Source organism: Hyalella azteca, unplaced genomic scaffold, assembly GCF_000764305.2.
Source record: "Hyalella azteca isolate HAZT.00-mixed unplaced genomic scaffold, Hazt_2.0.2 contig5628, whole genome shotgun sequence".
In the NCBI taxonomy this organism is placed as follows: domain Eukaryota; kingdom Metazoa; phylum Arthropoda; class Malacostraca; order Amphipoda; family Hyalellidae; genus Hyalella; species Hyalella azteca.
This window is the reverse complement of record NW_025935811.1, coordinates 1-11,708: the sequence shown is the minus strand read 5'-3', so window position 1 is coordinate 11,708 and position 11,708 is coordinate 1. Positions and strand designations below refer to the sequence as shown.

Here is an 11,708-nt window from a genome sequence, read left to right as displayed (position 1 = left end):
GAGAACGGGGAGCTGGGAGTAGGGGAGAACGGGGAGCTGGGAGTAGGAGAGAACGAGGAGCTGGGAGTAGGGGAGAACGAGGAGCTGGGAGTAGGGGAGAACGGGGAGCTGGGAGTAGGGGAGAATGAGGAGCTGGGAGTAGAGGGGGAGAAGGTGACTGGAAGTAGCCATGGCCAAGATAATATACAGCCAAAACGTAGGTATCAAAAACAGGGTTGCTGCTCCACAAACATCCACCAGAAACAGAGTGGGTTCTAAATCATTACCAGACAGATAAGGATTTAGTTTTCTGAAATTACACACCTGAAGCGACTTAGGTTCCCGACCAAGACTCATCCTAGCCAGGCTTCCCTAAAGCATCTAAATCAGTGGTTCCCAAACTTTTTCAGGCTGGCGCCCCCTTTGGCTCCCTAGTGAATTTCTAGCGCCCCCCACAGACATACGACTTTCTTGAAATTTAGTACGCTGCAATTTTAAAAGATAAAGGTTAAACACAAATGTGTATTTCACAAATAGAACCCCATTTAGTGAACCAATATGTTTTTCAGCTGTTTTAACTGTTCCCGCACTAGAAACCTAGGACGTCTCGGGCGAATTTACGGCCGGACTCGTGGCCGGTCTCACGACCAATCTCCAAATTCAATTATCAAGAAAATATCTCCAAAACAAATGAACGCAGCTCTACTAAACTTGGAACACGCATTCATCAGAACCTAACGGTGATGTTAGCTCGTAATTTTTATTTAAATTTCACCTTCATTCGTGAGTTGCGCGTATATTGCGAAACAGGCCAAAATTCGCATTGATCAAAGAATTTCTTCCAAACTATTGAACAGATTTGAACGAAATTTTGAATATACATTCCTAACTACCAAGCGGTGATTTTTTAGCTTATAATTTTTTTCGATTTTACCTTCGTTTGCGAGTTTTTTTTTTCATTTCACCGTCATTCTTGATTTCACACTTCCTTATATTCGGCCCGTATCGCCGGGTAATTTGTCGTTTAAATTCGCGGCGATCAAGAAATTTCTTCTAAAATACAGAACAGATTTCAACGAGACTTTGTATAAAAATACATAACCTCTAAACAGTGATGTTTAGCTCGTGACAATTTTTCCATTTTGCTTTCGTTTGCGAGATATACAGATATAAAAGGAACGACCAGCTTTTCTACCGGTCGATCGATGGCTTCTATAAATCAGAATCAGTATACGTATAGCCGTATAACTCGCAACGAAGGCAAAAAGAAAAAATGTAAACATCACCGTTGCTAAGGTAGGGTATTTTAGGGTAGTTTGTTAAAAAATTTTTGATTACTGCGAATTTAAGCACGAATTGCTGTTTAAATCGTGAATGAAGGTTAAATGAAAAAAAAACTCGCGAACGAAGGCACAATCGAAAAAATTTTCACGAGCAAAACATTTTCTCTTGGTAGTTAGGACTGTAAATTTGAAATTTCAGTCGAACCTGTACAGTAGTTTGGAAGGTACTTGATCACTGTGAATTTCGGCCCGAATTGCCATATACCTATGGCAAAAACAAACGATGGCAAAATTTAAACAATTTTCACGAGCAAAACATTACCGTTAGGTCCTAATGAATACGTGTACCAAGTTTCGTCGAGTTCATTAGTTTGAGAGATATTCCTTGATCATTGAATTTGAAAATTGGCCGTGAGACCGGCCTCGAGTCTGGTCATTAATTTGTCCGAGACGTAAACTCAGGAGAGCTAGGTTAAAAAAACAGAAAAAACCATCGCTTGGAGTCATGTGCTGCACATGTTGTGTACAAATCATCTTACAAACGTTCGAACTTCTGACATTGAACTTCGGACTACCGCCCCTCTATCGCCCCCCTACCGCCTTATTTTTCCTTATCGCCCCCCAAAATCTTTCCACCGCCCCTAGGGGGGCGATATCGCCCACTTTGGGAACCACTGATCTAAATAAAACAACGTTGGTCCGAATTACCCAAATAAACCGAATTAAGTTCCCAGTATAGACCTGAACAATGATAGATGCTCAGTGCACACCTAGAACGAAGTCGGTTCCTGACCATCGCAAACCAGATACAGGTACAAGGTTCGGATAATGTCCGCATAGAAAGAAGTGGTTATGTGGTTATTACCCACTTGAACAGGGGTGGTGATCATCACCTACCTGAACCGGGACGGTTCCCATCACCCACCTGAACCGGGACGGTTCCCATCACCCACCTGAACTGGGACGGTTCCTACCACCCACCTGAACCGAGATGGTTCCCATCACCCACCTGAACCGAGACGGTTCCCATAACCCAGCTGAACCGATATGGTTCCCATCACCCACCTGAACCGAGACGGTTCCCATCACCCAGCTGAACCAATATGGTTCCCATCACCCACCTGAACCGGAACGGTTCCCATCACCCACCTGAACCGAGATGGTTCCCATTACCGACCTGAACCGAGATGGTTCCCATCACCCACCAGAACCGGGACGGTTCCCATCACCCACCTGAACCGAGATTGTTCCCATCACCCACCTGAACCGGGACGGTTCCCATCACCCACCTGAACCGGGACGGTTCCCATCACCTACCTGAACCGGGACGGTTCCCATCACCCACCTGAACCGAGATGGTTCCCATCACCCACCTGAACCGAAATGGTTCCCATTACCGACCTGAACCGAGATGGTTCCCATCACCCACCTGAACCGGGGTATGAGGAGGTTGTCTGTCTCTGCCCAGGTGTTAGCGTTGGGGTCGTAGCGCTCTATGGTGCCTCCGACGCCCTCACCCACCCACCCCCCGAAGGCGTACAGGAAACCGTCGTGGGCGCAGAGCCCGAACTCGCAGCGGGGCACCACCATCGGCGTAATGGCCGACCACTCGTCCTCCTGGAGGGGACTTGTGGTCATAAAGAGGACAGATACCTATGGTGTCACGTGTATTAAAGGTACAAAGACCGTCTGTATGAAGGCACAAATACCGTCTGCATAGAGGCAAGACGACCGTCTGTATCAAGGCACGCAGACCGTCTGTACAAAGGCACGAAGACCGTCTGTATTGAGGAACAAAGACGGTCTGTATAAAGGCACGAAGACCGTCTGTATAAAGGCACGAAGACTGTCTGTATAAAGGCATGAAGACTGTCTGTATCAAGGCATGAAGACCGTCTGTACAAAGGCACAAAGACCGTCTGTAATGAGGAACGAAGACGGTCTGTATAAAGGCACAAAGACCGTCTGTATAAAGGCACGAAGACTGTCTGTATAAAGGCACGAAGACTGTCTGNCAGTGTTATACCTGCGTGTACGTGTCGAGACACAGTCCAGTATACCTGCGTGTACGTGTCGAGACACAGTCCAGTATACAGCAAGTGCTCAGAGCGTCTGTGGGGGCTCTCCAGCTCCCGCCTGGCGCCGCCCATCACGTATATTTTCTTGCGGGCGCGGAGACGCGGACGGGCGATACAGAAGGCGGCGCCTCCCTCTGCCGCTGCGGGGGGCGACTTCAGGAAACACTGCAAAATTCAGTCATGTTGAGTGCTATGATAAATGCATTGAAACTAACGATCGAATAATTAGTTACGGTAAATATACGACAATATTCACAGCAATATCAGGAATTCTGGTTTAATAATAGATTTACAAGAACATACCGTCATTCTGCGCGTTCAAAAAAATATGAAACAACATGCGTCAATATGGGGCAACATGAGTCATGCGTGTTGTGATAGACTTAGAATAACTTCACGAATCATATGTACATCGATAATATGATACATCGTTTGATGTAGTATCATATTGGTTGGTGAGAAACTTTCAGAAATGATGCAACACGTCACGAAGAATTTCATAGAAACAAGCAGCAACAAGAGCACAAATACACCCAAACACCAGCACAGCACAGCACTGCACCAAAACAGCAACAGCACAGCAACAACACAGCACCAGCATTGCACCAACACCGCAAAAGCTCATATACACTCGGACACTTGCCTTGATGGCGTCCCTACTGCACCGACACACTTGCCTTGATGGCGTCACTAGTCACTACTGCACTGACACAATTGCCCTAATTGCCTTGATGGCGTCACTACTGCACTGACACACTAGCTTGATGGCATCACTACTGCAATGGGACACTTGCCTTGATGGCGTCAACGGCGTCACTACTGCACTGTGACACCGTCTCTGCCAGAACACTTGTGGACAACAAAGGGAAGCGGACACATCGCAACACTTGGCTGGCATATTCTGCACGCTCTGTGTGCATGTGACTCAACCAGCGCACGGCGGCACTCAGGACCTGATAGGGAAGCCTAAAACTTGAAAAAATATAACTCGGTACTCACTGCAGTGAGTGACAGAGCACATTTTTTCGTCCATGAAAACGTGAAATCACGGACAGACAGACGGACGGACGGACGGACATGGCGAGCACAATAGCACCTTTTTTTTCATAAATGAGAAAATGAGCTAAAAATGCATCTTTAGATAAATAAAATTTCACAGAAAAATATTTAAATTATGGCAGACTTTCCTTTGATAATGGCATAAAAAATTACCTTACCATATAATAAAAGCTATAGTACCTATAAACTTTAGCAAAAATACTTGTAACATATTGTGAGGGAAATAATTAAACAGTTTGTTTGACTGCCAAATATGCACATAGTATATGCAGACTCAAATACATGACTCCATGAAGACAAGAGCATGCATAATGAGGAGCGCAGACACATGGCAGGGTGGATGAAATTTGACATACAGGAAATTACAGTTAAAGCAGTTTTAACGCTGTGGCAGAACCCTAAAACCCTGAAAATTCAAATGCAGAAAAGCCCCAATGCTGAGAAATGGGATACACTCCACCTGAGAATCGTCTAATTAAAATTAGCTAGCCACAACACCAACGAATATTGTCACCTATTCAATATGAAATATGAGGAGTGTTGATCAATATATCCTTGTGGCCCAGGGCAGGGTGGCCCAGCGGTTAAAGTTCAGAGTGCCAAGATTGGCGCAGAGAGGCGCGGGTTCGATCCCAGCTCCGTGCGCCAGTTTCTGGTCAGAATCGGCAAGGAGGCCGGGCGGTTAAGCACAGCAGAAATGTAGCAGTGAGTTGCGAGTTCGAAACCGCAAAATGCTGTGAATGTTCTGCGATGTTCAGAATCAGCGACAGGCCTACGGCCTAATAAACGCTGAAACAGCTATTATTATTAATATTGTTATAATGATGCCATATATGTGCTAGCCCCAGAGACCTGATGCTCAGCAGAGATATTGAGCAGCTCCGACAGCAGGAGGCGCAGCAGGAGTTCAATGGGCAGGTCTAGAAACTCTTCCTCCTGAGCCACTTCAGGGAAATTCTGCTCTAGGAACTGCCACACACTCTGTGCCAGAGCATCAAGGTGGTGCCCTTCTGCAAACCTGCAACACATGGAAGCCAATGTTAACTGCTTCAAGAGATCAATAATTGGTCTATAGAAAAATACACATCATACTTGGAGCTTGAACTTTAAACACATGGGATGCTTTGAGCATCTAAGCTCAATTTGATGAAAAGTGACTTTTTATTAAGTTATTAAAGTTTTTTTCTAGTTATTAAAGACTTATATTAGTTAACATTATATAAATTTTATAGGAGTATGAAGTACAGATCTTATAGAAACAATGTAAAGAAAAAATAAAGTATAGAACAGAACATCAACTTCATCAGTAAGCTAATGTGTCGCATTTTGTCTCAATATCAACTCACTTAACTAATGCCACAAAAGTTAATAAACTTTCACAGTATTTGGTCCATGAAACAAGTCATAATAGTTTGAAGTTTTGTAAATAAAAAGAATATTTAGGATTAATAGCAAGTGGCTTTACTGCAGGTAGCCATGTCCCAGTCTTTGGCAGAATCTCATCTTTAAACATCAGAATTTGTATCTTTTGATGGCAATTTGCATTTCCACCCATATGAAGAAATTTGTTCTGCAAGGAACTTGTTCAGCTAATAAGTAGGTAGGTACGTAGTAATAATCACCAAGCATAATCACCTCTTACCTGTAGCAGCCAATGGCATTAGCAGGAGTAAGTTGCTTCAAAAGGAAGTTGGATGACGTCACAACCACATCAGGCATCTGCAACATGTCTGCTGCCACCAGCAGGTCTTGTACTGTCTCAGCAGTCACCTCTACATTACCTGTAAATTAAGTACCAGTAATCTTCACTAATGATCTCCAGTTTTTGAGTTATTGATATTGATACAATGATGTAGTGAAGATAACATAAAATTTAAAAATTCCAGGTCATATAAAGCAATGTAAAAAGAATTTACAAAGTAAATGTAAAGCATATCAAACAAAAACAAAACTAATCAGAACATGAAACAAATTAAATTCTTCAAGAAATAATAGGTCATTTATTTTGTACAAGTTGGTCTGACCAGTATAAATAAAGGTGAGGAGAGCCGCCAGTATGTGGGGCTTGAGCGTCGGTAGTGCCACAACTTGCTGCTTCTGCTCCATCAGGTCACTTGTAAACATTGCTTGGAAGTAGGAACTGGCTGCTGCCAGCACGCATCTGTGTGCCTGATGGTCAATAATACTTTAGTCAAAAATACCATAGTCAACAATACCATAATCAATTATACTATAGTAAACAATACCATGGTCAACAATACCATAGTCAATAATACTATAGTCAATAACAAAAATCTAGTCAACAATACTATAGTCAACAATATCATAGTTAATAATACTATAGTCAACAATACTATACCTAGTCAACAATAACATAGTCAATAATACTATGGTCAACAATATCATGGTCAATAATACCATAGTCAACAATACCATGGACAATACTATAGTCAACAATACCATAGCCAACAATACCATAGTCAACAATACTATGTATACCTAGTCAACAGTTCCACAGTCAAAATGTGTCATTAATACATCAATAAGAACTTTTGGATTGCTTGAGAACAAAAAGGCTTTAACTAGGACAAGAGTTATTAATCAATAAAAATTGTGGCCAAAGAATTTGTAATCAAAATGACTGTGGATTACAACACCAATAAGGTTAAAAAATGACAGTTCAGATAGGAAATAATAGTATTGACAATAGTTAAGCTTTGATTAAATAAGGCCGGCAAACTAAAATCAAGCTGTGACTGCTAGGTTGTATAAGTTTCATCTAGTGTCAATTTTTACTGCAATAAAAGTGTTGATTTGTAGACCATGAAAAAATTATAAACAGATGTAACTAGATATAAAAATCCTCTAAAGAAAACTTGGAAATTTATACACACGATAAGAAAGCTAAAATTTGAAATAAATGCTCTAGACCAATGCATACAAGTTTTATTGATTTAAAACAGAACGCTTGATTGCCACCTTGACAGAGTAGGAGCCAGCTTTGAGTTCAACATCACAGAGCTGCTCTGATGTCCACAAATCATGTAGGTTGAAGATAAGCTTAGAGCTGTAACTTTTACTGGAGTAGTGATGCTTGTCATCAACTTTGGTTCCAGCATTGACATCTTGCATTGCTAAAGCTTGGCCAGTATTGCTCTTGGATGAAATCATTCCACGCATCCATAATTTGAAACCTTTAAAAGAAGTAACCATTTAAAAATGGTTAAACAGTAAAATATAATAGTAAAGTAAAATGGTTAAGCAGTAAAATGCAATATCAATCAACAGACAGAAGGTTGGTTTCATTGTTTGATTTCATTAAAACTACAAATCATAGTAAACTCAGCTGGATTTTTTCAAAGCAAAGACAATTCTAGTTTAAAATAACAGCATTACCTTGCTTTTGATATCAGAGTAACCATGTTAAGAAATACAAGGAAAAAACAAATATTGACACTCAAGCTTGTCAATATATCAATGAATACATAAAGGGTGTCCCAAAAAAAACAATACTCAACTTTGAATGGCTGTAACTCGAAAAGTAACTGAGTTAAAAAAATTGGGAAGGTCAGGATTTGTTTCCTATGTTTTTCTGCATCTCTCCATCAAAAATCAGACAGATGTAGCCATAAGCATTTGATAGAACTTTCAGTGACATGTGCTAAAATCGTCTTGCGCAAAGTTTTAGTAAGATCATTTTGCATAATCATTACGTTGTCTTGACATGTTTTCTTTTCGCTGTTTTTTATCATTGGTGAGACAAAAACATGGCAATCTTTGGTGAGAGACAATCATGACAATCTTTGGTGAGACACAATCATGACAATCTTTGGTGAGAGACAATCATAGCAATCTTTGGTGAGAGGCAATCATGACAATCTTTGGTGAGACAAAAAAATGGAAATCTTTAGGGAGAGACAATCATGACAATCTTTGGTGAGACACAATCATGCCAATCTTTGGTGAGACACAATCATGACAATCTTTGGTGAGAGACAATCATGGCAATCTTTGGTGAGAGGCAATCATGACAATCTTTGGTGAGACAAAAATATGGCAATCTTTGGTGAAAGACAATCATGGTAATCTTTGGTAGAGACATTCATGGCAATCTTTGGTGAGAGACAATCATGGCAACTTTTGGTGAGAGGGAATTTCAAAGCCAAAGATTGCCTCTCCCCAAATATTGCCATTAATGTCTCTACCAAAGATTATCATGATTGTCTCTCACCAAAGATATTCATGTTTTTGTCTTACCAAAGATTGTCATGATTGCCTCTCACAAAAGATTGCCATGATTGTCTCTCACCAATCATTGTCATGATTGCCTCTCAAAAAAGATTGCCATGTTTTTGTCTCACTAAAAATACAAAAAATAAAACAGAGAAAAGAAAACATGTCAAGACAACGTAATGATTATGCAAAATGATCTTACTAAAACTTTGCGCAAGCACAATTTTAGCACATGCCACTGAAAATTCCATCAAACACTTATGACTACATCAATCTGTCTGATTTTTGGTGGAGAGATGGAGAAAAACATAGGGAACAAATCCTGACCTTCCAAAAAATTTTTAACTCTATTACTTTCTGAGTTACAGCCATTAAAAGTTGAGTATCGTTTTTTTTTTTTGGGACACCCTGTATAATATTTTACCAAAATGCATGGAAAATCAACCAGGAGTCAAAATAATCGTTGAAAAATACCAACTAGGCCAGGCAACACTGTGTTGCCAACACATTGACATTTGTTCTCATAAATAGGTATAGGTATTGAAATTGCTGGCAGACAAAGCAGATTGAATTCAAAGGTAGTCTTTGACTAATATAAAACTGTCACTGACAATATTTTGCATAATTTAAAACTATACCTGGTTTGTTGAGCTTTGCTCAGTACCAATTTGAAATATTGGACAAAAGTTCAAGAAATTTTGGGCAAAAATTAATCATTTTGCAGATGATTCAAAGAAATTACAGAAAGAAATAATGCCATTTCTATTATTTTTTACCAATTGGGAAAAGGCCATAGGAATAGATAAAATTGGCTAGATTTGTGGGCATTTTTGTCTAATTCATGGGTGGCTTCTTTCCAATTTGGGTTCAGTATATATGCGTACATGCATTTCAGAGCTATCATTTCACAAAATAATATTGATAATTTAGTAAGAACTTTTCAATGTTAGCTTGAACTCACTTGAAACTGGAGAATGTGGAGATGGTGGTGCCTTAGGCATATTTTGTCAAGAATTATTTTCAACTTGAGAAACAGAAACAAGAACAGACTAAATTACAGCCAATTAGGAATACTGGGTATAAGTTTTCTAAAATAATGGATAAAAACTATTGTTTCATGGACAATATTCAAAAATTGTACGCATAAATAGGCAGTGTTTTTAATTTTCACTGAAGAATTTGGAAAGGGAAAAGGCTAGATGAATGGGAGAAATTTGCCAGATTCATAGACATTTTTATCCAATTCACGAGTGGATGCTGCTCAATTTTTCTACTAATAATCACAGAACCAACTAAAATGTATCATTTAGGAAATTATGAATAGGTTACGAGTGGTAGTGACTAAAATCTGGACCAGGAAAGGTCAGGCTGGTCAGCTGGACCAGGAAAGATCAGCTGGACCAGGTTCATAAAAAATAAAAGGGTGCAAATCATCTGAAACATTCAAGATAATTGCAATTTGATGTATCAAATTTACTTGAAAAAATGTTGTCTGACCAGCACATAAGGGTCTAAGAAAAGTGTATTTTTGATCACACTGATTGATAGAGTTTTCTGAAATGCCCAAAAAATATGAAAAATTTCAAGGAATTTTATTCAATTTTGACCACTGAACTTGACATAAATTTTTCAGAGTAAATAATAAATAAAAAAAAGTGTTTCATCTTTTTCAGGCATTTCAAGGCACCTTTCATTGATTATTTTGATCAAAAAATACACTCTTGTGTGACCCAAATTTATGGGTCTTGGGTCTCCAGACCTGACATGAAATTTTTCATAGTAAATTGGCAAAATTTATAAAAAATTTTTATGTTTCTTGGATGTTTTGGATCATTCTCTATTGACTAGTTTGATAAAAAATACACTATTTTCAAACCTTCAGGTGCTGGTTAGCCAAAATTTCTTGAATAAATTTGATATGTAAAATTTCAAGTTTTCTTGATGTTTCAGATGATTTGCAGCCTTTTATTTTTTGTGAAACTGGTCCCACAGAACGGTCTGGGTCCATTCTGTGAAATTGGGTTTTATTTACTTAGTCTGGATCTGGGTTGAAGTCAGCAACATTCTGAATTACCAGGAATTTAAAAGCAAAGAAAACAGCCAGAATATTAACCATTTCTTATGAATGAAAACGTTTCGGAGACCAGCTCCAGCGTCAGTTCAAAAGTTCAAAACCTATAAGAAAATCAGAATCAATTAGAAAACTAAATTCACAATTCACATCGAAGATAAAAACATAAATAGAAAAAATAAAAACAAATACACATAAGGAGACAGGCCTATCTATTTACAATTTCAAGGGGTAGGGGATAGGAGCTGAAGCCTGAAGGCTGCATTTAAACCAGGTTTCGGCTTTAAAATATACAGGGATTCTAAAATCCGTAGGTCAGTAACACTGGTCGTGTAAGCTAGAACTCTGAAATCACTCAGACACCGGAACATTGCAGTTGCACTGCTTGGCATGTACGCCCAGTTGCCCACAGCTGAATGAGGAGGATGTGCAAGTAATGTTCCCATTCTAAAACTTCTGCCCTCCTAGCATAGTAGGAAATAGGAATGAGTGAAATTGCTTGCATAAATTGCAAATTGTAGTTTTTTGTTTTCAACTTGTTAGTTCTAATTAATGGGTGGCTTCTGTAAAATTCCTTGTTTAGCCATCACTGCAACTGTCCAACTCGCAACATGCAAAGCATTTTTTAAGTTAAAGGAATCTTTTTAATCCTACATCTACAAGGAAAATTCCCCATTGGAGCTCTATAAGATTTTTGGGAGCTCCATTTCTGGAGTTGTGAGAGAATTGCATTCCATTCATAAATCATAATTGGGTTGAATGTTTCCAAATATAAAAAAAAAATTGGAGCTCCAAGCCTGAAGCCTCCAGCATCCAAAGCATACATAGTGGCAACTGGCAATGGTAAACAAGATATTTAAAAAAAAAAAAAATTAGTTTGTTTTTAATTTCCAAATTTACTCAAGATTAAAATCAATATTTTATATATGATAATGCTGGTATGACTATATGATGCCAAATTGCCAATGGTATTGGTAATTTGGTATCCAATGGATGTGGGCCATG

At 39.3% G+C, this 11,708-nt stretch overlaps 1 protein-coding gene across 1 annotated transcript in view; it reads right to left on the bottom strand.

The window, feature by feature from the left end:
- The window catches only part of LOC108682018 (actin-binding protein IPP), a 12,034-nt gene extending 2,270 nt beyond the window's left edge, over positions 1-9,764 (bottom strand). The window contains exons 1-10 of the mRNA XM_018171107.2: positions 9,594-9,764; positions 7,379-7,593; positions 6,424-6,568; positions 6,042-6,180; positions 5,252-5,417; positions 4,135-4,293; positions 3,289-3,505; positions 2,972-3,066; positions 2,692-2,879; positions 2,328-2,383 (exon numbers count right to left, since the gene is read on the bottom strand). Of these exons, the coding sequence (XP_018026596.1) occupies positions 2,328-2,383; positions 2,692-2,879; positions 2,972-3,066; positions 3,289-3,505; positions 4,135-4,293; positions 5,252-5,417; positions 6,042-6,180; positions 6,424-6,568; positions 7,379-7,593; positions 9,594-9,633 (1,420 nt within the window). The 5' untranslated portion in view covers positions 9,634-9,764. The remainder of the gene's footprint in view (positions 1-2,327; positions 2,384-2,691; positions 2,880-2,971; positions 3,067-3,288; positions 3,506-4,134; positions 4,294-5,251; positions 5,418-6,041; positions 6,181-6,423; positions 6,569-7,378; positions 7,594-9,593) is intronic.
- Positions 9,765-11,708: the final 1,944 nt, after the last annotated feature.